General features: G+C 39.9%; 1 protein-coding gene across 1 annotated transcript in view; it reads right to left on the reverse strand.

The window, feature by feature from the left end:
* itgbl1.L (integrin subunit beta like 1 L homeolog) overlaps nucleotides 1–16,104 on the reverse strand; it is an 87,570-nt gene extending 71,466 nt beyond the window's left edge. The window contains 2 exon segments of the mRNA NM_001090841.1: nucleotides 6,702–6,907; nucleotides 15,987–16,104. Coding sequence (NP_001084310.1) covers nucleotides 6,702–6,907; nucleotides 15,987–16,078 — 298 coding nt within the window. The 5' untranslated portion in view covers nucleotides 16,079–16,104.
* Nucleotides 16,105–22,772: the final 6,668 nt, after the last annotated feature.

The raw sequence follows: 22,772 nt of genomic DNA on the forward strand, positions 1-22,772 counted from the left end.
TTAAAAACTCCACCCCCTCAACTACGTCACTAAACCCACTACTTATTCCCTGCGTGGCAATTTTGTCCCTCCCCTGTCATGTACCCTTTTGCCAGCATGCAGAAGCAAGAGGAGGCAACCCTACGCTTTGCTGGTTCCCCACCTGTACTAAAGCAGAGCCCTGCTTTACCTAATGTGAAGGATAGCAAAGTTACTAAAAGGGGGTCACCACAGATAACCCCAATCTGGAGAATCTCCCCATCAGAGTGTCACAAAGCCCACAAACCTTTACAGTCTGCTATATGTTTAGAGTTGTGGGGGCTAAATCAGCAGGCCTACCCCATACATCGGTTGCTACAAGATACTGTAACTATGCAGAGGCCTCATGGTAAGCGTCCTCAGCACCAGAAAGTTGAAGCTGTGGTCTGCCCAGATACGGGAGATCCTAAAGCTGTTCCCATAATTCTGGGAACAAATGTCAGTGAAGTCCGGGCTACTTTAGACCCTTCAGTGACTGGGATAGGAGCCCTTATGTGTGCTGATAAAAGTTCAAAGATTGTATGCGACAGCTTTACAGTTACTTACAAGTGTGGATTGTTATGCCGTGTTGCTGGCCAAGCTGTTGAGCTCCCTCTGGGGTCCATTAGGACTGGGCGAGCTCTAACAGATATAAAACCAAAGATGATTCAAGGCTACAGATGTGTGCTGGTTGAAAGTCCCCCCAAGGCTGTGGCACAGAATTGATGGCAAGTTGTTCGGGAGAGAAAGGAGTGGGGGAAGAAAATACCCAAAGTTGCTCAAATCTTTCTCCATATACTGTGGTAATCCGGCCTAAACAGGATTTAGCGTATTGCAACCCATCCATGAGATTTCTGACTTTGCTGATGTTCAGTCCTTGAAACTTGCCATTTGATTTTGGGTTCCCCTGTTTCTGAGGAGTGGAAGCAGAGGCTAAATGGTTTACTGACACACAGACAAGTCTTTTCAACAGATGAAATGGATGAAGGGTGTGCTAAAAGTACACAGCACACCATCCACTTATCCAACTCAACTCCATTTAGGGAGTGTCCAACAAGAGTCCCTCCTAAGGACCTAGAGGATCTTTGGCGCACTTTGCAGGAGATGAAGGATGGCTCCATATGTTTGTGTGTGGACTTTCATACTTTAAATAGATGCACTGTACTTGACCAGTATACCCTACCTCGGATTGAGGAGACTCCGGAAGCCCTTAATGGTAGCAAATGGTTCACTGTACTGGACTTATGCTCTAGTTATTATCAGGTGCCTATGGCGCCTGAGGATCAGGGCAAGACTGCATTAATATGCCCCTTAGGATTTTATCAGTTCACCAGGATGCCCCTAGGTATTTGTGGGGCCCCAGCTATCTTCCAGAGACTTATGGAGAAGTTGGTGGGGGAAATGTCATCCCAAGAGTGCCTGGTGTATCTGGATGATATCATTGTGTTTGGAACTACCAAGCTGCCTGGGATTCCTGTGTACAAGATAAAGGGACCAGAGGGTCGAATAAAAGCCTGGCATAGGAATCCCTTACATCTCCCACTTATACTGACTTATGATACACTGGGAAATCCTTCTTATGCAGCGCATGCTGGACTTAATCATGCCTGGGTGGGGGCAGTGTCCATTTTGGTAAATATGCTGCCAGTGTTTGCACTACCGGGACAATACTGTTATTGATTTGGTTTATATAATGTGCCTTGTTAAGTATACTTAACAAGTATACAAGTATAACAAGTATACATGTACTTTTGAGCATGTTGCATGCAGTTCATTTTCAGCTAGTATCAATGTAAATGGGCACTGTGATCTAAAGCAAGCCCAGAAGATTTTGTATGCTTCAAGTTATTGCATTACTTTGGTTTATTTTATGTCAGCCAGGAGGTGACAATTTTTAAGCAGGTGGAGAATGTATGAGATAGGGTTGCCACCTGTCCAGTTTTGAAACTGACAGTCAGGTTTTTACACCGCCGTGTCACAGGCCCATCTCTTTGTGTCACTGGCCCACCCCTTCGTGTCCCTGTCCCACCCCTTTATGTCACTGGCCCTGCCTTTGACATCACGGGTACAGACCCCTGCCTGGATCCCAAATGTAGGAAAGGTGGCAACCCTAGTATGAGCGCTGTATATACAGTACTTGTCTCTCCTCTGTATTGTTTCTGTGCAAGGAGGGGGAGGAGCCCCACCCTCTGTGAGTTGACAGGAAGGAAGAGGGAGAGAGGAAGTGCTAATGGGAGAGAGAAAGGGCTGCTGGGAGAGAGAAGCAGCAAAGTAAAAGCAAAGTGTGCATGCTCCCAGAGTTTCTACGTGGGAAAGTTAGTAGGGAACCCCAGTGGCAGAAATGCACGCTCTCTTTAGGAAAAGGGGGTCCTTGACAGGCCTCTGAAGAGCAAAGCGTGCTCTTCTCAGGGCACTGAAAATAAAAGGGAGTCCTTCTCAGGACTTTGAAGCAACTGCCACATAAATGTGGAGTAGTTCAGCACTAGCTGCATTATTTCAACGTTATTTCAGTGAAGCTGCTCCTGGCTGGCAGGCTACCTGAATCACTGTAATTTAAAGGTATAGTGTCCAGCCAAATAATCCATCAACGTTTCCACTATGTATGCATATTGCGGATCAGAGAAGTTCCCAGGGAGGGGTATTACATTTCAGCCTGTCCTGACCCTGGGTGGAGGCACTCCATTTCATAGTGTACCTGCGCTCCCAAATAGCTAAGGCACAGGACTCCTGTAGCGCCATACGCAAGTAGCAGAAGAGGGTTATACCAGGTTTTACTGTAGACTCCAAAGTATAGTTGACTTAAATGTGTTTCACACATTTTTGCCTTTCTGTTACATTCCCTGGGTAAACGGGGCAGATCTGTCCAAAGCACCGTCCATTATATTTCATAATAGTCTTCAAACTGCTGACTTATAGCTTGGTGCTATAATTCCACCACAATATTACAAATCAATACTGTGTTTTAATTTTTTTCTCTCTCCTACTGAATTTTAATCTTTACTTAACAGCAACCTCTTCCCTTCTTGCATTCTATGGATTATATTGTTGTTTATGTTCACAAAGCTAGGAAACATGTTGGCACTTTTCAAATCCTTAATAACAAATAAAATAATGAACTGTGTTTTGACTTCCATTCAGTTAGTATTATATACTACAACCCATTCATTCTTTACACTGACTTAGCCAACTGCTGCTGCGATCCGTACAAGCTATATACTGCTGCCAATTCATTAGCCTGAAGGCAATATTTTTGCCTCCAGCACAGAGAGCTTTTCTGAAATCTGAACTTGTATTGTATAATTAAACTGTGCTGCTGCTTCCACTTGCTGGATAATACTGATTTGAAACCAATCTCTTCCAGCGGACGATGGTTGCACGGTTTGCTCCTGTTTGGCAAGGATTCTGCCTTTTCTGCCACCATCTAAATTGATCATAAATTTCCACTTAATAAAAAGCATGTAAAGCACTCTGTAAAATGTGTCGGTGCTATATAAATAACAGATAATAATATAATAGCTATAGCTAACTCTGCTCATTGTTGTTGTTTGTACTTTTCAACTGACCTACTCCAAATCATTATTAACAAAATAGTTTCAAAGCAAAACAATTGATAGTTGTTATACAGTTTATACTATAGCAATAATGGTGAAATCATAACACGACAAATACTGCTTTGAGTGCCAGCTAATGGAAACAATTTTACATCAGTCCAGAAGCCACACTGGTTTACAGACTCTGTTGCATGCAAGTTAAAATGTTTATTTTATTTTGCTTCCATTTAAATAGAGAAGACATGGCATGATAATTCTATGATTATAAACCTGTGACTAAAAAGCCCTGTTTTTGATAATGTATGTACCTGTACAGAATACAATACTAATGTTTCTAGAAAGTGTAACCATGCAGGGAGATGCCAGCCTATGGAAAAATATGACCACAGATAAAGGACCACCATGGTGTGCTTTCCTTAACATGGTATAGTAGCTTAGTAATATGTTTATAGAGAGAGACAAGAAATGCTCTGCACTTATCCATTATAAATTTATTAAGGACATTTTGTCATCTATTTATCATACTGTATGAGAGAATCAACGGCAGAAAGATGGTTTAAAAAGCTGTGTAAAATAAATGGCAATTTTTATCAAGGTGTGTGTTTTATTTTGATTGTAGTTTTTTGATTTCATGCCTTTATTTTACTGCAATTCAGTCCTTGCATAATCCATTAAAGGCAAAGGGGAAAATTCAAGTGACAAGTAAATTCCAGCAGTAAAAAAACGTGGAAAAAACCTTGATGCATGAATGCCACCTGATTTGATCATCTGTTTTATTTGTAATTTTGTAAACTTACGTACAATTTAAAACCTCTGTTTTTTTTTTTAAATGTATGCACTTTCACAGACTAAAAAACTAAAGAAACCTTGACCAGGGAATGTGTATGGATCAGTCTCCTCTTACCTGTATGTTGATTATTTCACATGTATCTGCATTCTTATGAAACACTATCTGTATGCAATGAATATACAATTAACCAATCCTGGCTGCAGCTGAACACATTTAATATCCTTGGCACTTTTTCTGCTAAAATCTATTTTTTTTCCGGCAGAACTATGCCAAATATTTGCTGGAATAAATTCCAGTTATCCCTTCCTAACGGAATTCCTTAAACATTCAAACTGCTCTTCTTGTGGTTTTTGGCTTTTGAAATTGACACGTTGGTGTGAAACTGCTTGATGCGTTTCAGTCCACATGCTTTGGGCTCCCTTCCTCCACATCTGAGTAAACTTGTTTTGAGGAGGGATGAAATTCTTTCCATATATATTAATCTGTCCTGTAGAACTAAAATAGACAAACCCCGTAGCACTGCAGACACCACCTTTTTAATACATCTCTCGGCAATAGTTGAGGTGAAAAGTTTATCCACCCACTAAAAAAATTTCATGTGCCTGTAACACAGGAGAACAAAGTGTGCCACAATTCCCATGCCAACAAGAAAAACACATTTGAAGATGTAGGATAGAACAAACAAGTGTTTTTATTTGTTTGCATTAATCCAGAAATAAATCGCTGGGATTCAGATTCTGAAGGGCCGACAGAAAAACAGACTCTTGCTTGTACACAAATGAACAATGGCTGAATGGGTTGTAGTTATTTTTGTGTCCTGATAATTTAATAATGGCTGCCTCATTTCTATTTAGACATACTAAATAAAAAAATTAGGCTTTGATCAATAAAATAAGGGGCAGTAAAACTATGTTTAAACCATATCTTAGCATTAGCGTTTAGTATTTGTATATTAAGACTCTCTAATTCATCTTCTTACATTTTAAGCATGTGCAAATATAGCAGGCAGTGTGAGAAATGACAATGTATCTCATCAAAGCAATTAGTTCACTGTATTATAACAGGTAACAAATTTAGACTGCAAAAGGGTGCACATTGTGACTAAACTGTTACAGGTTGCACCCGATGCAAGGGCAGGAGACATCTGCATCAGACACAGTGTTTCATCTAAAGGGGAACTCCGGCTTCCAAACCAAAATGATAAAGAGACCCACAAAACCCAGAAAACCCTAATATACCCATCACAGTTACCTGTTTCTTCAAAAAGTATGAATAAATGACAATTTCTATGCTGAAATCCAGCTGTTTAACAGTTCTTCTCTTTCTGCATCATTTAAAATCCTGGCAGGGAAGGAGGGACTAAAACACTGATGTTACAAATTGTAACAACTTCTCCACAGCATACAGACAGCATGCAGGAACTACATAACCCACAATGCATTGCAGTGTGATATTCCATTCCTTATTAAAAATCACATGTGCAGGGAAATTGTGGGGTTTGGAGGATGCAGGCTAAGGACAGATGGCTTCTGATACAAAGTAACAGTAGTCAGTCAGCTCAGCAAAGTAGTCAGAGAGATCAGAAGGAGAGCAGGGGCTAGACTTAGGGAACTGTTCCAAACCATTAAAAATCATGAAGAGTCTGCATATTTTTTAATTGATGTATATTGCAAAGTTGCTTGAAATTATTTTTACTTTTCAAAAAGCTTAAGTTATGTTTATGTGGAGTTGTCCTTTAAGCTTTATTACATCAATATTGTATACCTATTTTTGATAATACCATAACACTTCCAACAGATCTTCAAAACTGCTTGTCATCTGACAAAAAAGTGACCCCCTTTATAGTTTGAACAAACAAAGTGTGCTTGGTTAGGCTGACTTGTAGGAGGACCCTTATTTGTATGTGCTTTGATAGAGCTTCCCCTTACTGTGTAATTTACAAGAAATGAGACAGATTAAAGGGCCTATTTATCACACTGTAAAACAATTAGCATCTGAAAAATAGTGTAAAAAGATGTATACAATGTGTGAATTTATCAAGGTGCACATTCTATTTTACAGAAAAAGCTTAATTTTTTTCACACAGGCCCACAGGCAAAAGGAAAGGAGGCAGTGCGGTATAAATCCAAAAATACAGTGGGAACAGAAGTGGTTCTTCCATGGCAGTGACAATAGCACTACTATGCTTGGCCTATGGCCTTTAGCTTTTAAATGGTGATAGCACTTGATGTGGAGACTTCTAATATATTACTGTAAGAATTGCATTATCCACTGTATAAATGCACTTATACCGAAGAACAGTCTTCTCCATTTACTTACAAAAAGCACACATTCACAATCCTATTTTATTTATTAATTTTTACCTGCACATACTTGTCCATCATAGGTGTGGCATACCCAATCGTGGCACTCGCATAATGGCCCATAGTACTTTCCAGCCTCCTTAACTTCACACAAGCATATTCCACAGTCGCAGCTGCCCCTGCCACTACATATTGACCCATCAGGAGTTCTACAACGCTTCTCTGATACAGCCGGAGGCAATCTGCAGGCGGTCGAGGGTAAATTCCTACACACACAAAAAAGACAGACCATATTTGTAACTGCCAAAAAGAAAAACAACTTCATTAATGCAAGATTCAGCACATGAGAATATTGACTACTTGGTCCTCAATAGCTGTGGCTTTCATGTGTTCTTCTTTGACTTTATCTAAAATTGGGTTGATGGATTCTCAATGTAAATTTTAAGCAGAAATTTATCACATGAACTCTGATAGCTGTAAGAAAGGAAAAGAGATAGGTCATTTTAAGATGGTAGCATAAAATGTAATTCTTGGGAAGGGTAGCATAAAGAGAGGGAAGATGAAAGCCTTTTACCTGAAAATTGCTGTGTCTCCTCTAGTGGCTGTGCAATACTAACATACAACAGGGAGCAACAAGCTTATGGACGAAAAAAAAATATTTCTATGTTTGTGGATAAAGAGAATCTCCTTATTTAAAAATGACTTCTCAGAACTTGGTTCAGCTGGATCCAAAATCAATGCATGTTTCAACAAAATCCTCAGGAGTGCACAGATGGTTCTTTCATTACTAAACGTGGATCTGTCACTGATTTATCAACACCATAAGGAGAGTCAAAAAGTAGCCTTTCCTGATGTACCTGGACAACTACCTTAGAGGATTTATTGATTGTTTTACAGGGACCCTTTTACTTTAATTAGCTCCTTTACCTTGGGTCCCTTAAAGCAGGCCCAGACTGGCAATCTGTGGGTTCTGGCAAATGCCAGAGGGGCTGCTATAAGGTGCCATAGAAAGTCAGTATTTAGTGGGCTGGTGGGGGCTGTTTGGGCCTCTGCCTGGGCTGATTGGGCCTCTGTGGACTTGAAATGCCAGGGTCTATTTTAATTCTTAATCCGGACCTGCCTTAAAGCCTATACACTTAGCACTCATCCCCTGCCCAAATTTAGCGCCTTGTGCTTGCTTGACAACCTGTCACATGGTACATAAAGGGCTCACTCTCTGTTTCTGTTATGCAAATCCTAACTGATGGGCAAAAGGGGGCATTCCAAGGTCCACATGCCACACTCCCAGCATGCAGTATTGCCAGGTACAGTCAGCAGTGCACAATCAGAAAGAAGCAAATTTGTGTACCCTTTTGGAGTGCCTAAGAGCACAAGCTGCAAGATGGTTCGTTAGGTCCAAAAACACTTTGAACCTTCACCTATAAGAAAAAAACCCTTATGATTTTGTCATTATTTAGTTCACCTCCTGTTTTTCCGGCACACCTTTATTTTTCCACTCAGTTAGCAAAGTAAAAACTAAATAATGAACTTGATCAGTACTATTCTTGACTTTCTTATTATTTTTGTAAAAATGACAAATGGTAACCTCCAAGTTACCTTTATTACCTTTGTGTTACCTTTGTGTTGTATGTAGCCAAAAAATATAAACAAAGTAAGACTTGCACTATAGTAAAAATATAGTTGTGGAGTTTGATTTAGAAATGAAATTTGAAAAGGATAAAATTTGACCTGGCCTCTATATCTGTCACCTCACAAAGTAAATCTGCAATAATGAGAACAGAAGACAGAATCCACTGACAGATGACAAAATGTGAAGACCATATCTTGCTAAACAAAGATAATATAAGCCATCAGTGCAACCTCTGAACTGCATATCCAGAGTTTGCAAGTACAGAGAAAAACATAATAACAGAATTGCAGACATCAAAATATTGGAATAATATGATTTATTTCTGCAGAACAGAACCACTTAATTCTAAGTTTGCAGAAGCACAAGATGTACTAATCAAGAAAGAATTCTCTCCAGTGAATGGATGCAGTACTCTATGATGCTTAAGAAATTCTAAGGGAAGATTATCAGTGAATAAGAAAACACTTCTAAATGCATTTCCAATATTCACTTAAAACCTTTTAAAAACAAAAAGGCTATTATCAGAAACCTTGGGACCATTTTTCCATAATTTGGATCACCATACAGCGTTGGGCTGGGATCTATGAGGCCCACCAGGTCACAACCCCAGGTGTCCCACCCATACCCTCAAGAGTACCCGCCCGCTCGCTTGATCACCCACCACTAGCCCCTTCCACACCTGGGCATTTCTTTGCAGCCAGTACCATAACTAGAGGGGGGCGGGCCCTGGTGCGTGACGCGCAGCCGGGCCCCCGCCCCCCTCCGTACGGCAAGGCATTTCAGTGGCGGTTGGGCTGCTGGGGGGCCCTGAGGGGGAGCGGGCCCTGGCCCGCTCGCACCCCCTGCTCCCCCAGTAGTCCCGCCACTGTTTGCGGCAACTTGGGGAGGGAGGGCAATGGGGAAGCAACAATATTACAGGTGGGGATAGTGTCTGTGGGTCCCATGTGGGCTGGGGCTCAATGTGTTTTTTCCCAGTGCCCCGCTGGCCCAGTCTGAATGTGTCCCCATAACTTAAAGCTACTTAAAAAGATTTTAATGTTAATTACATGTAATTTATTTATGCAAGGCACCAAAGTGGGTAATGAAGGGTGCCTGGGTCTGTGCATAGGTACTGGGAGCAGGACTTGCTACGTGGGGTGGAAGGATTGGATGGCACTAAGAGAGCAGCGGCGATCCTGGCCCCTCCGCTGCCTGAGGCAGCAGCAGTTGCTGCTGCCCCCCCTCCCCCGGAAATTCGCTCTTAAAGTACCAGGAGCAGCATTTTTGCTGCCCCTGGTACCTAAGGGGGCTCTGCCGCCTGAGGCGACAGCCTCAACTCGTCTTATTAGGGAAGCAGCCCTGTAAGAGAGGGCTGTTATAAAAAGGAGAAGCTGCTTACCCTCCTCCTCTTGTGATGTCACAGGCACCTGGAGTGCTGTGCAGGCTGGCAGCGTGTCTGGTCTGCCCTAATGGTGGCCAATTATCCAACCCCCCCCATCCGATGCACTGTTACACATTTATTTGCTAAAGTTTCAATGGATTGGTTTCCATATTCTTAAAAATGTGTTATGTAACTAACTTTATTATTGTCACAGCTGTTTGCGGGTAATTGTTTATGGTCCTTGCCATTTGGGTAGGGCCAGTAGGATTTTCCCTTAACATGCCCACGGTGGCTGGGGTGGCTGGCATCTGTGGTAACCTGGGCTTGGTATAACATGGCAAGGACAGGGTTATTGGTTTTTGGCAAATACGGTTTTAATAAAAGCTGTGGCCGACCTCCACCCATGAAAAGGGAAAACTGAGTATTGTGTTTTATTTAAATGTTAGCTCACAAGCTACTGCCCCCCAACAGTCCTGCCAAGCAGTAAATCATTCAAGATAATTAGAATTATTTGCTTAAAATGGACTTGGAGGTGGCCTTCCATTGATTTTTGGATAACAGCTTCTATATAAAATTGGAATTCTTTCAAACATATCAGTTCACTTAGGGGCACATTTACTAAGCTCGAGTGAAGGATTCAAAGTAAAAAAACATTGAATTTCAAAGTATTTTTTTGGGTACTTCGACCATCGAATAGGCTACTACCACCTTCGACTTTGACTCGAACGATTCGAACTAAAAATCCTTCAATCGATAAATTAAAATCCTTTGATCGATCATAGGATTTGCCGTAAATCCTTCGACTTCAATATTCAAAGTCGAAGGATTTTACTTTGAGGGTCGAATTCGAGGGTTAATTAACCCTCGATATTCGACCCTTAGTAAATGTGCCCCTTGTTATTAAAAATGTCCAAGGAAGCAAAATAAAGACAAAAGAGATCCTCTAATGCCCTAGACATGAGCCCACCCCAACACAAATGTGGCATGCCCCTCAAATGTTTAAAAAAAAGTTAAAACAAAGATTTTTAAGACAATCCATTGTGATGGCTGATTCAGTTAATGCCTTTAAGAGTGGCTTGGATGATTTTTTGGACAGACATAATATCAAAGGCTATTATGATACTAAACTCTATAGATAGTATAGATATGGGTATATAGAATTTACATGAAAGTAGGGAGGGGTGTGTATGGATGCTGGGTTTTCATTTGGAGGGGTTTAACTTGATGGGTTTTTGTCTTTTTTCAACCCAATTTAACTATGTAACTACATGTATACAATAGAGGAGTCTGAGTTCCCAGTAATTATAGGGCAGTAAGTTTGACATCTGTGGTGAGCAAATTATTTGAAGGCTTGTTAAGGGATCACATTGAAAATGTTGTCCTAGTGAATGGCATTATGAGCAGCAATCAGCAAGCCTTTATGAAGGATAGTTCAAGTCAGACAAATTTGATTGCTTTTTATGATGAGGTAAGTAAGATGCTGGACAGTGGGGGGGCAGTAGATGTGATCTATTTGGATTTTGCCAAAGCGTTTGATAACGTGTCCCACAAACAACTGCTTTCCAAACTAAGGTCTGCTGGGCTTGAAGTCGTTTGCACGTGGATAGGAAACTGGCTACAGGATAGGGTACAGAGGGTGGTTGTTAATGGTACATTCTCTACTTGGAGTAAGGTTCTTAGTGGGGTCCCTCAGGGCTCGGTATTGGGTCCACTTTTATTTAACTTGTTCCTTAATGACTTAGGGGAGGTTATTGTAAGTAATGTATCAGTGTTTGCAGATGACACAAAACTATCCAGCCCAATTAATTCCATCCAGGATGTGGCATCCTTGCAACACAATCTTAACAAACTGGCAATCTGGGCAGCTAAGTGGCAAATGAGATTCAATGTTGATAAATGTAAAGTCATGCACCTGGGATGTAAAAATATCCAAGCCACTTATACCCTGATGGGACTGCACTAGGCAAATCCATTTTGCCTTCATTTGGATCAACTTGCAGTTAGACAGGTTCAAATAGAGTTCAAAAGTTGAATTTGAAGGACGTGTGTATTTTTACAACCTAATTTACTATGTTACTATGTTAATCCAGCTTTAAAATGTGAAAAAGCACCAGCTTTTTTTTTATAATTTTTATGACTTTTTGGCATACTGGATATGATGTCACTGACATGAAAATAGTGGAGGATGTATCTTCATCTTATCAGTTCGACAGGTCTAAGCTGGTGAATGAAACTCTGGCGAAAGAAATTGTAGTGTTCCGTAAAATTTGCACTTTAGTGAATTTGCAGAGTAACAATTGTTGGTCTGAGCAAAAATGTCCCTGGCGAAAGGGTGCAAAACTGTCCTAGAGACGGTCTCTTTCTCTACACCTGTTAGTAAATTACCAATGTCCCTGTGGATGTGATTTCTGGCAAATTTTCTCTTCTGCATACAAGCCTGCACCATGATATGCTATGTTCCGTGTATGACCCATGGGAAGACGTATGTTTCACTAAGCAAGACAATTTTCTGTATATAAGTCAAGTACTTAAAATGCTAATTTGTCTCTCATTTGCAAAAACAGTAAACATATCACACTGTAGTCATTACAGTTTGTACTTCTGCAAATGAAGTTCTATTTTTCAAAGGCACTGGGTGCCTTTGATCACGCCTCACCACACGTTGAACACATACACACAGTATGCATCAAAAACTAATGCAACATCTTCAGCATTGCCAGTCAGTACAGCTGGCAAACAGTTATAATTACAGCCCTGTTTTTGACAAGTATGGGGTCTATTACCACAAAAAAATCCTGAAATTGGCATTGGCATTTCCCGTAGTGTACTGTTTAAACAAACAATTCAAAAATCTTTTTGACCAGTTGGTTTTTTTCTCTGTAATCTGACAATGTCTTGTACTTGATGTTAACTACAACACCATACACCATATGATGACAATTGTACACAGGTTTTTTTAATGTTTCAATGGTTTATTATAGTTTACCCATGTGTTCCATATTAAAGACCAACCTTTCATCTGAAAAACCCAAACATGCTAGATAATAGATCCCATACTATAAACCAAAAAAAAAAACGAATTGTAAGATGTTGCACAGCTGATGGAAATTAATTTTCCTCTTGTTTATTATGCGAGCAGAAGTCAGTTTGTCTAGTTAAACTGATGTTCCTTTGTACGGTCATTATTTTATAACAACAAAACAAATAAGAAAAAAACAAAACAAAGCTCTGCTGGCATTGCTGAATGTGCCAGATTACAATAATTGGTGAACTCAAAATACAACTTCATACAGTATATGCTACTTCATACATTGCCTGAAGTCAAATCAGATATGCACAATCCCGTAAGCACTGTTGTGATCAGTTGTAGTACTATTTAGTGAAATAAACAGCTGGCTTATAGGATACAACTGAAAGGATTAATTTTGAATTACACAATTGCCACTGTGGTTTGTATGCCTGTGTATCAGCCACCTTTTTTTCAAACCACCTTTTTGCTATCCAAACATGGAAATGACTGACTAGGCTAGATCAGACTTCCCCTTGTGCTTTTAAGGGTGAAGACACACAGAGCTACTAGTAGCAGCTACCTTACTTGTCATGGATACAAATTAGACAATAGTTATAGTTGGCTTTGCTAAGACACTGGGGGTCATTTATCAACACTGGGCAAATTTGCCCATGGGCAGTAACCCATGGCAACCAATCAGATTGCTGCATTCATTGTTCTACTAGCAGCTGGTTTCAAAAAGCTAATCACTGATTGGTTGCTATAGGTAACTGCCCGTGGGCAAATTTGCCCAGTGTTGATAAATGAGCCACAATTCTCAGTATTGGCAGGGTATTTTTTTGACATTTTGAAGCCACAAAAAGTAGCTGCTACTTGTAGCTCTATGTGTCTTCACCCTAAGTGCTCTGACCTCCTTAATTTGAAAGAAATTTCCCTTTCACTTTAGCCAAAGGACACTAATAAATACTAGAAGGCTAATTTATAAAGTGCTGAAGCACACGCAAATTGCCTTGTTTTTGTACCCATAATGCAACTGTTTTCCCTGCATTCCAGTGTAATTTTGTGCAACTGATAAGCAGTGTGTGTGGTAAAACTTATTTTTTTCTTGATCCCATACACTGCGCACATGCATGTAACAGTTTGGATGTGGATTGTATAACTTGGGTGCATCTCCAGTAGCAGTGTTTGTGTACCATACGTTAGGTTTAAGTCAGTTGTGGCTGTAGAAGCAACATGCAAAAGGTGCCTTGAAAGTAATATAGTGTTAACTAGACGGATCTATGCATCCATGTAGCCTGTATAAAAGGTGAGTTTCATACAGCCCCCACAGCAAATAATAGTCCTTTTCATTTATTTAATTGACTTCCATAATAATTTTTTGTTATAATGACGAACGCTGTTATAATTCACTGGGTCCACTAAATATCCATGTGAAATATTCATGTGAATAAAACATTCACATAACAGGCAGAGGTGCGGCTCAGTAATGCTGGCAGGCTTCCCATGTGATTATAATCACCATTACATTCAGCAAAAGTTAAACATAATGCCTCTCTGCCAGAAACTCTTCATCGTCTATTCTAGTGTCTTGCACATTGAAATTCAAAAACTCCTCTGAGCAAAGCCCATATAGTAATTTTTGTTTTACAGTATTAATTCTGACATAGCTCTCTTACCACCACTCTTTACCCTCTTCTTCTTTAAACATTATTCTTTTCTGTTTTAATTATGAATCACTATCTATTCAATGTTGCTCAATAAAGGTCAGACTTAAGGCCAGGGGCAAATGGAGCAGATTTTCCAGGCCTAGATTTGGGCAAAGGCTACAAAGGACGGGACAAGGACAGTAAGATTTAAGGGGCAACCTGCCACCCAGCAGATTCTAATTTTTTTTGGAATCACTGGTGAGGGGCAAGAGCTTTGACAGTTATTTAAATCCCCTGTGTGCCTAATCCCCAGTACTCCAGTGGAAACCTGCACATGTGCTTTGCTCTTCGGGGGTTGGGCCGGTGTGAGGAGCAGACCTAGGGGCCTGGAATTATCCACATTCCACCGACAGTGCTTTGCCCTGTTTAGCTGAATAAAAACCAGCAAAAACTCTGGGGCCCCTTACAAGTTATTTGTCTGGAGCCCCCATGATAAGTACTGTACATAGTACCAACATTTTTATCTAATCCTCTTGCATGTACTACACAAAAGATCAGCCAGAAGTTAGGCAGATTTTGCTAGGAAAAAGGTTAACCTTGATTTTTCCAATCACAGCGATCACAAATCTTTTTACTGAAAAGCAGGGATGCAGTGGCATAACTTGGACTAATGTTGGCTCCAATTACATACTTAATGGACGTGGATAGGTAGTTTATTATGTACAGTATACACACACAAACATGCAAGTGTTATTTTTCCATTTTACCAAAGTACATTTAATACAGAGCAAACAGATGGCTCACATTTCTGTCTCTAAAAGCAATAGGAAAAAGAAGCCTGGCCAAGTGAAACCAGTCCGGATGCCAGTGTTATTTAACTGTGACACAGACAAGCTGCAAGCACTATAGACCAGAGACTTGTACAGACAATGGGTGTACCATGGAATATTGTTGCATAATAAAGAAACTAGCCAAAAGTCAAAATTGTATTTACATTTTAATCAAACACACTGAGTTTTGCATCATCTTTTATTAAAAGCTGATTTGCACAGAACAGGGCTTCCCTGCAGTAACTCTTCCATGGTTTCTTGTAGTGAGAGAACCAACCCTGATACATGTCTCTAACATTACATATTATAGAAGAACTAATTGAAGCAACTTTATTTTATGTTTGTTTATTTAGGGTTGCCTTCACTTTAATTTAATCCGTATCCTAACTGGGCAGTTTGACCATTTAGATCCATTCTGTAGACTGCACTGGGAAGCCATGCAGGAAAGTTAATCTGTCAAAAAAAGAATGAGCTGCCAATCACTCTCAACCTAACTAGAGATACAATAATCCATCTACAAGAAGTTATGATGCTAATACATCCCTGAAACACTGTGTTTAATAAATGTCCATTACTGCTGCTTGTTTGTAATAAAAAATAAGTTGTGCCTACTTTTATAACAGCAATTAAGTGCCTGTGTTAGAGAGTGTTTCTGTGTTCAATTTCTATTAGTCTTTTCTAAAGAAGCAGAAGGAAGAAAGCTGAGCTCATTAAATAAATACATTTAATGCATGTATGGGGAAAAAAAAACATCACCGCAATGCTGTTTCCCAAATGAACTACCTAGATGTGTATCCAAATTCTGCTGTAAATGCTACACATTACTGTCAGGAAGTGGTGTGTGCATAAATACAACAGTCAGTACTTACTTTAGACTGAATGAAGGGCTTGGTGGCACAGCGGCGAGGAGGCTGACGAGGGAAAGAGCCCACACAAAGTTGATGAAGGCTCCAGCGTGCATACTTAGGTCCAGCCTGGAGAGTTAGCAGCAGACTAAAAGCACAACTTCAAGTAATTCTTTCTGGTAGTGAAGCTTACACTGGAGCTGCTGTTTTCAAAGCTGGCCAAAACCGGCTCAAATGCTATCCTCCTGCAAAGTTCCTTTGATTAGCTGCCTGCGAGGATTTGGGCAGCACTCTAGGAGGGAACCTGGTGCCAAATTCTGAAGTTTACAGTCTAGTCAGTCAAGTAATTAGAAACAGTTGGAAGTCCAGATGTTTTAATTTGACATACAAAGTACCCTGTTCATGCATATTCCCTCCTTTCAGACAACCTCATTCTTGAAATACCTGCAACAGGCGTATTATCTTAAAACACAATTGTTTCAGCACTTTTTTATTAAATTCTAACAAGTATCTGAGGTATGCACAAAACATGTTCTGCCGCACTGAGGAGCCATCGCTTTCTCCTGCAAAATTCCAATTATCTTTCTGAAATAAAGCAATGCCCTTACTAATCCACAGACACCATGCAGAAAATAAATTGTTGCTAAGCAGTCAGACCTGGAGAAAAATCCAAAGTAGCATAAAGTAAAGCCAATGTACACATTGCATAGTACATACACACTAGCACACACAATAACACTATCACAAATCAAGCCCTTAAGCAGCCAGCTCCCAGCATCCTATGAAAACCTCTGGCTGTGATACAATGAAGAATGCACAGGTTCGCACTTCACATTCCATAGACTTCTTGTGAAATTCTCAAATTTCTTAATAGTCCCCGACAGTGAAACTGTTGTTATAAATCACAAAAGTAAAATAAAAGATGAACCAAACTGTTTTAACGTGTATTACTCCTGTGGAGTAATGCTAAGCATATTGTTAACAGGGACGGATTTAAATGGTGGGCACCCCTAGGCCCACTGCCATTTGTCGCCCCAGTCCCCACCCCATTATTTGTGCAAATTTTCATCATCTGGACCGGAGCAATGGGGATTGGCGCATGGGAAATTTAAAAAATGATTGGATCTCCAGCGCATCCCCAGTGTTTTTGAACCAATATGGGTGTGGTTGGGCAGCATGCAGCCCCCCCTAAAATCCTGCCGCCCTAGGCCCGGGCCTAGGTGGCCTTTCCACAAACCCAGGCCTGATTTTTAACAAATACTATAGAGGCCTGGTTAGCCATCCACAGATAATATAAGTCAACCTTAATCTTGTTGTAAATGTTGCACAAAATTTGAAGACACACCTAGAAGCTGTAATGGAGGTATTACTTCTGTGGCGTAATGCTAAGCATATTGTTAACAAACACTATAGGAATGATTTAGTAACCCCTAGTATATAGTAAGGATCCATTTTGCCCTGTGCCAGTAACCCAGAAGCAATTACAATTAAGTAAAGTTGCCATTATTAAAGCAAATGTCTGATTAGCTGATATAGGTTAAACGGAGCAGGGAAAACTTTGCTGTGTGGCTACATAACACCCCATCTGCCTTTTCCACTCATTAAATCCATAAACCCATAATTTAGTCCTAGTCTTGCTGAAAACAACAGATGTTGCAGTCTAACTTGTTTACCTTTCTTTTTCAGTGATAGAGTTCACTTCTTGCAGACTGTAAGCTACAGTGTTTCAGTTTATGGTGCACATGTGCAATACAGGTGTCTCTTTATAGCAAGTAGCACAAGTCAAAAGGAAAAATGCATGTCTCTGTACTAAAATGGCTTTGCTAGCAATGGTCACATATGTACAGGGAACAAATACAAAATGTGTTTAACTCAGTTAAATAATACGTTATATTTATTGTCACGCATTTTCTCTCTGATATTATTAAATTACATTAAAGGAAGTAACCAGAGCATATTAACATACCTTGCCCACCAGTGGTGTAGTAGTGGGGATCATGTACAAACTGGGGCTCTCAGACATTCTTTTTCTAAAGGGACCAAGCGGACCCAGCATCCCCCTGTTACTAAACCCAGCTGCCCACCCGTCAGCTCCCTTGATCCCCACCCACTCCTGAGCTGCCCATGTAGGAGAGTGGCTGGGGATGGGTGGATTTATAACAACTACAGCCTAAGCAGACCCTCAAATATAAAAGGTCTGCATATTCCAACTGTTCTAGTTCAAATTCTTGTATTGAAGTACAGGCATAGGATTCATAACCCGGAAACCCATTATTCAGAATGCTCTGAATTACGGAAAGGCTATCTCTCCTATAGACTCTATTTTATCCAAATATTACAAATTTTTAAAAATGAGTTCCGTTTTCTCTGTAATAATAAAACAGTACCTTGTACTTGATCCAAACGTAGATTTAATTAATCCTTATTAGAAGCAGAACTTGCCTATTTGTTTTATTTAATGTTTACATGATTTTCTAGTAGACTTACGTCAAATAGTGAAAACTTTACTAGGACATAGCACACCCAAGAAAACCTGTATACAAATTGAAATGAACATTTTTGAAGTGCTTGAAGGGAATGTGCTCTAATGTTCTGGGTTATAGGAATCAGTCGACCACATACACACATTGCTGATATGCTAGCTTTGCTTATTACTTTTATTTATATTATTACTTTAGTTATTATATAATATGTTATTAACTCCTGAAAAACAAGTGCTATTCTGTGGCACGTTAGAGCTATCTGCTTGTTGTCTAGGACCCCTAGTGGTCAATATCCTTATTGCCAGTGATTCATGACTGGTAAAATATATGTTAAGGAAATCTCTCCTCTACTATATTGCCTAGCCTATTCACTTTGACTTTAATTATGAGGTTCTTTATAGCAGCAGGGCTTTATTTTACTGTCTTTATTTAATTCAATCCAGACGAGCCAGATGTGTGTTCTATGTTTTGACTCTCATACCACATTTTTTAACACTGCAAGACTTTGGTAAACAGTATATCAAGATGTAGGCAAATATTACCAACTGAAGAGTACACTGTAAACACAATCCTGTTTTATAAATAGGAATAAAACCTAGGACATACCACTAGTAAATAAAATACTAACACAGATATATTTTGACCAATATCTGCACATGGGCAACTATAGAGTATACCTCACTAACTAGAAAATGCCTTTTTCCACTTCCCCTTTGCACCAAAGTATCACTGTTGTATTCCAGCTGCTTCACACAGGGGATCACATACTGCCATAATGTCTCTCCGTGGCAGCTCCAACCCTGCTCTGCTGGACTCGGTGGCTACAGGGTGTGTTTTTTTTTATAGTTTTTAGTTTCAAGTTTATTTTTCAGAACAGTTCACTCACAAATGTGCAAGACTTGTATTAAAGAGAGAGATTATTATAACATTGCAACAGAGAATAAAGAGAATTATATATGATACCAGCTAAAATGTATCTACATGTCATCATTTCCTGTGAGACAATAGTTGAGACTGAGAGAAACAAATATAGGATACTTTGCTCCATAAAGATAAATATGATGGTGGTATGAGATTAAAGAAAACACACTCTCATCTCCTGATCTCAACCCAGAACTCCTAACTTGCGACTCCTTCTGCCTGTCCGCTATCTCTACCTGGATGTCGCAACGTTACCTTAAATTAAACCTCTCTAAAACTGAAATGGTCTACAGTACCACAGATTTCTTGTAATGACAAACTAAGTTCAAAGTGTTTGGACTTGCTGCAGAAGCTCTTTTTATAAATACATAAATATAACACCAGGGGGCAGATTTATCAAGGGTCGAATTTCGAAGTGAAAAAAATAAGAAATTCGACCATCGAATAGGTGTAGTACGATAGTCGAAGTCGAAGGTTTTTGCTGCTAAGTTGAAATCGTACGATCGTATGATTAAATCCTTCGAATTATTTGATTCTTACGATTTAATTGTATGCTCTTAAGATTTTACAAGAAAACCTTCGACTTCTCAAAACTTAGCCAATGGCTCATATAGGTTATAGGAGGTTTCCATATAGGTTTAAGGAGAAGGAAATTCCTTGGGCGCAAAAACTCGATTGGTTTGTGGGATTCCAGTATAATGTGAGTATGCAAGTTTTTCACCCTGACTAAACAGATTACAATTTTTTGCATTCTAGTTTTTTCTTAAATTAGAAACCATTCGAGTTGTGAGTTCTTTCGAGGTCTAAAAAAGCAAAGTCTAAAATTCGACCTTTGATAAATAACCCCCTAAAAATCAAAAAAATCAAGATTTATTAAGTTTATAAAAACCACATAAACTCGACCGGTAAAAGTTGACAAAGTCCTATAAAAGTCAGTGGAAGCTGCACTGATCCTATTGGACCATTTTTAATCAATTCAGACTTTTAGAGGTTTTCATATGATTTTAGCACATCATTCAGTGTTTTTTTTTCATTCGTACATTTTATATTAGAATGTTTTAATAAATTCCATGGTATTCATGCTTTTAGAGAAAGTAAGTTTATTCTTGATTTCAAAAACCTCTAAAACCACTAAAATGAGACTGTTGATAAAGTTCATGCTGCTGTACATACCATATACTTGGGTAACAGTATTCTACACTGGGCATCAAACTGCTCAGTACACCACTGACATTAGTTTTTAGGATGGCTGATCTTCGTATGTAAGGATCTGTGGGAGATAAGATGCTGGAAGCATCGAGGTGCAAATTTTCATACATTTTTATAAAAAACCTTTTGGAATTCGGGCCGAATCCCCAAATCCTTTGTGATTTACATATCCAAATTAGGATTCGGTTCGGCCATGCACAAGGATTTGGCCGAATCCGAATCCTGCTGAAAAAGGCAGAATCCTGCCCGAATCCCAAACCAAATCCTGGATTCGGTCCCTAGTTTATTTGTGGTTTCACAAACCTGTAAAACCATTAAAATGAGACTGTTGATAAAGAGGCCTCCACGAGTGCATGCGACTCCTTGTTTCTATTTTGGGATGACTGTAGGACTACCATATTGTTGTAGGTGAAGCCAACAATCATTTCTCACTACTGATACTGCTTGATCTCTCAGCCGCATTTGACATTGTAGATCACCCTCTCCTCCTCCAGCCCCTCCATTCGCTTGGCCTGCGTGACACAGCCCTGTCCTGGTTCTCTTCTTACATCACCAATCGTTCCTTCAGTGTCTCCTACAATGGAGTAGCATCTTCTCCCCTACCTTTTTCTGTTGGGGTTCCTCAAGGCTCTGTCCTGGGACCATTACTATTCTCCCTCTATACTTCCTCCCTCTGCAAATTAATCAACTCGTATGGTTTCCACTACCACCTCTATGCTGACGATACTCAGATCTATCTCTCATCTCCTGATCTCAACCCAGAACTCCTAACTTGCGACTCCTTCTGCCTGTCCGCTATCTCTACCTGGATGTCGCAACGTTACCTTAAATTAAACCTCTCTAAAACTGAAATGGTTCTCTTTCCTCCAACTAACACCAGTAACATCCCGAAAGTATCCATCATAGTTAACAATTCCACTATCACCCCCCCTCCCCAGGCCTTGGGGTTATCCAAGATTCTGCCCTGTCATTCACTCTTCATATCCAGTCACTTTTTAAATAATGTCACTTCCACCTAAGGAACATATCCAAAATACAATCATTTATCACCCAAGATGCTGCCAAAATTCTTATTCACTCTCTCATCATATCACGGCTAGACTACTGTAACTCTCTTTTAATTGGCCTTCCCCTCCAGAGACTGTCACCTCTCCAGCCCATAATGAACACTGCCGCGAGGCTCATACACCTCAGCAACCGCTCCTCCTCTGCCACGCCATTCTGTCAATCCCTGCACTGGCTTCCGTTACCTTTCAGAATCAAATTCAAATTTAATGACCCTGACTTTCAAAGCACTTCATAACTCTGCCCCACCCTAGATCTCTGAACTCATCTCTATATACTCACCCTATGCTCCTCTACTGACCTGCTACTCAACTCTTCTCTCATTACCTCCTCACATCCTCGCATTCAAGACTTTGCAAGGGCTGCACCCCTCCTCTGGAACTCTCTCCCACGGTCTGTCCGACTTTCTCACAACCTTTCTGCGTTCAAGAAATCTCTTAAAACGCGCTTCTTTCTAGAAGCCTACCATCACTCTGCTTAACTACCAAACGCAACACCACATACAGTACCACATTTCTCACCCACTTAAATCTTGCCCACTCCCACACCTTTTGTATTACTCCCTTCCCTTTAAAGTGTATGCATATGGCCTTCCTCTCCTTTTTGTACCGGTATTGATTGTAATGTATGTAACTCCATATGTTCTATGTATATAATACATGTGATTTAGTTGTATAATCACATTTACAGTGCTACACAATATGTTGGCGCTATATAAATACATGATAATAATAATAATAATAATAGGTGCAGCACTGTAAACCACCAACTACCATACTACAAAAGGTGTTTATGAGCAACGATTGGATTAGCTTTCTTTATGTCTGTGATAGTGATGTGGCTCGGCAAATCTGTAGCTGAAGCTTATAAGGTATTATGAACATGAAAACCTTTGAAGCAAAACCTGACTTCTGCTGTTCACCATGCAACACAGGTGGAGTACTGGTTATTGTGCTCATTTAGCACTCTAAATGTTATTTTGTTTTTGTTGGGGGTTTTGTGCGTTATATTTGTCTGGTGTGTGTGCAAATCTATGTTTTATCCATTAGGTAAAATATATTATATAGTTACATAGTTACATAGTTAAATTGGGTTGAAAAAAGACAAAGTCCATCAAGTTCAACCCCTCCAA

Source organism: Xenopus laevis, chromosome 2L (genome assembly GCF_017654675.1).
Source record: "Xenopus laevis strain J_2021 chromosome 2L, Xenopus_laevis_v10.1, whole genome shotgun sequence".
Taxonomy (NCBI): Eukaryota; Metazoa; Chordata; class Amphibia; order Anura; family Pipidae; genus Xenopus; species Xenopus laevis.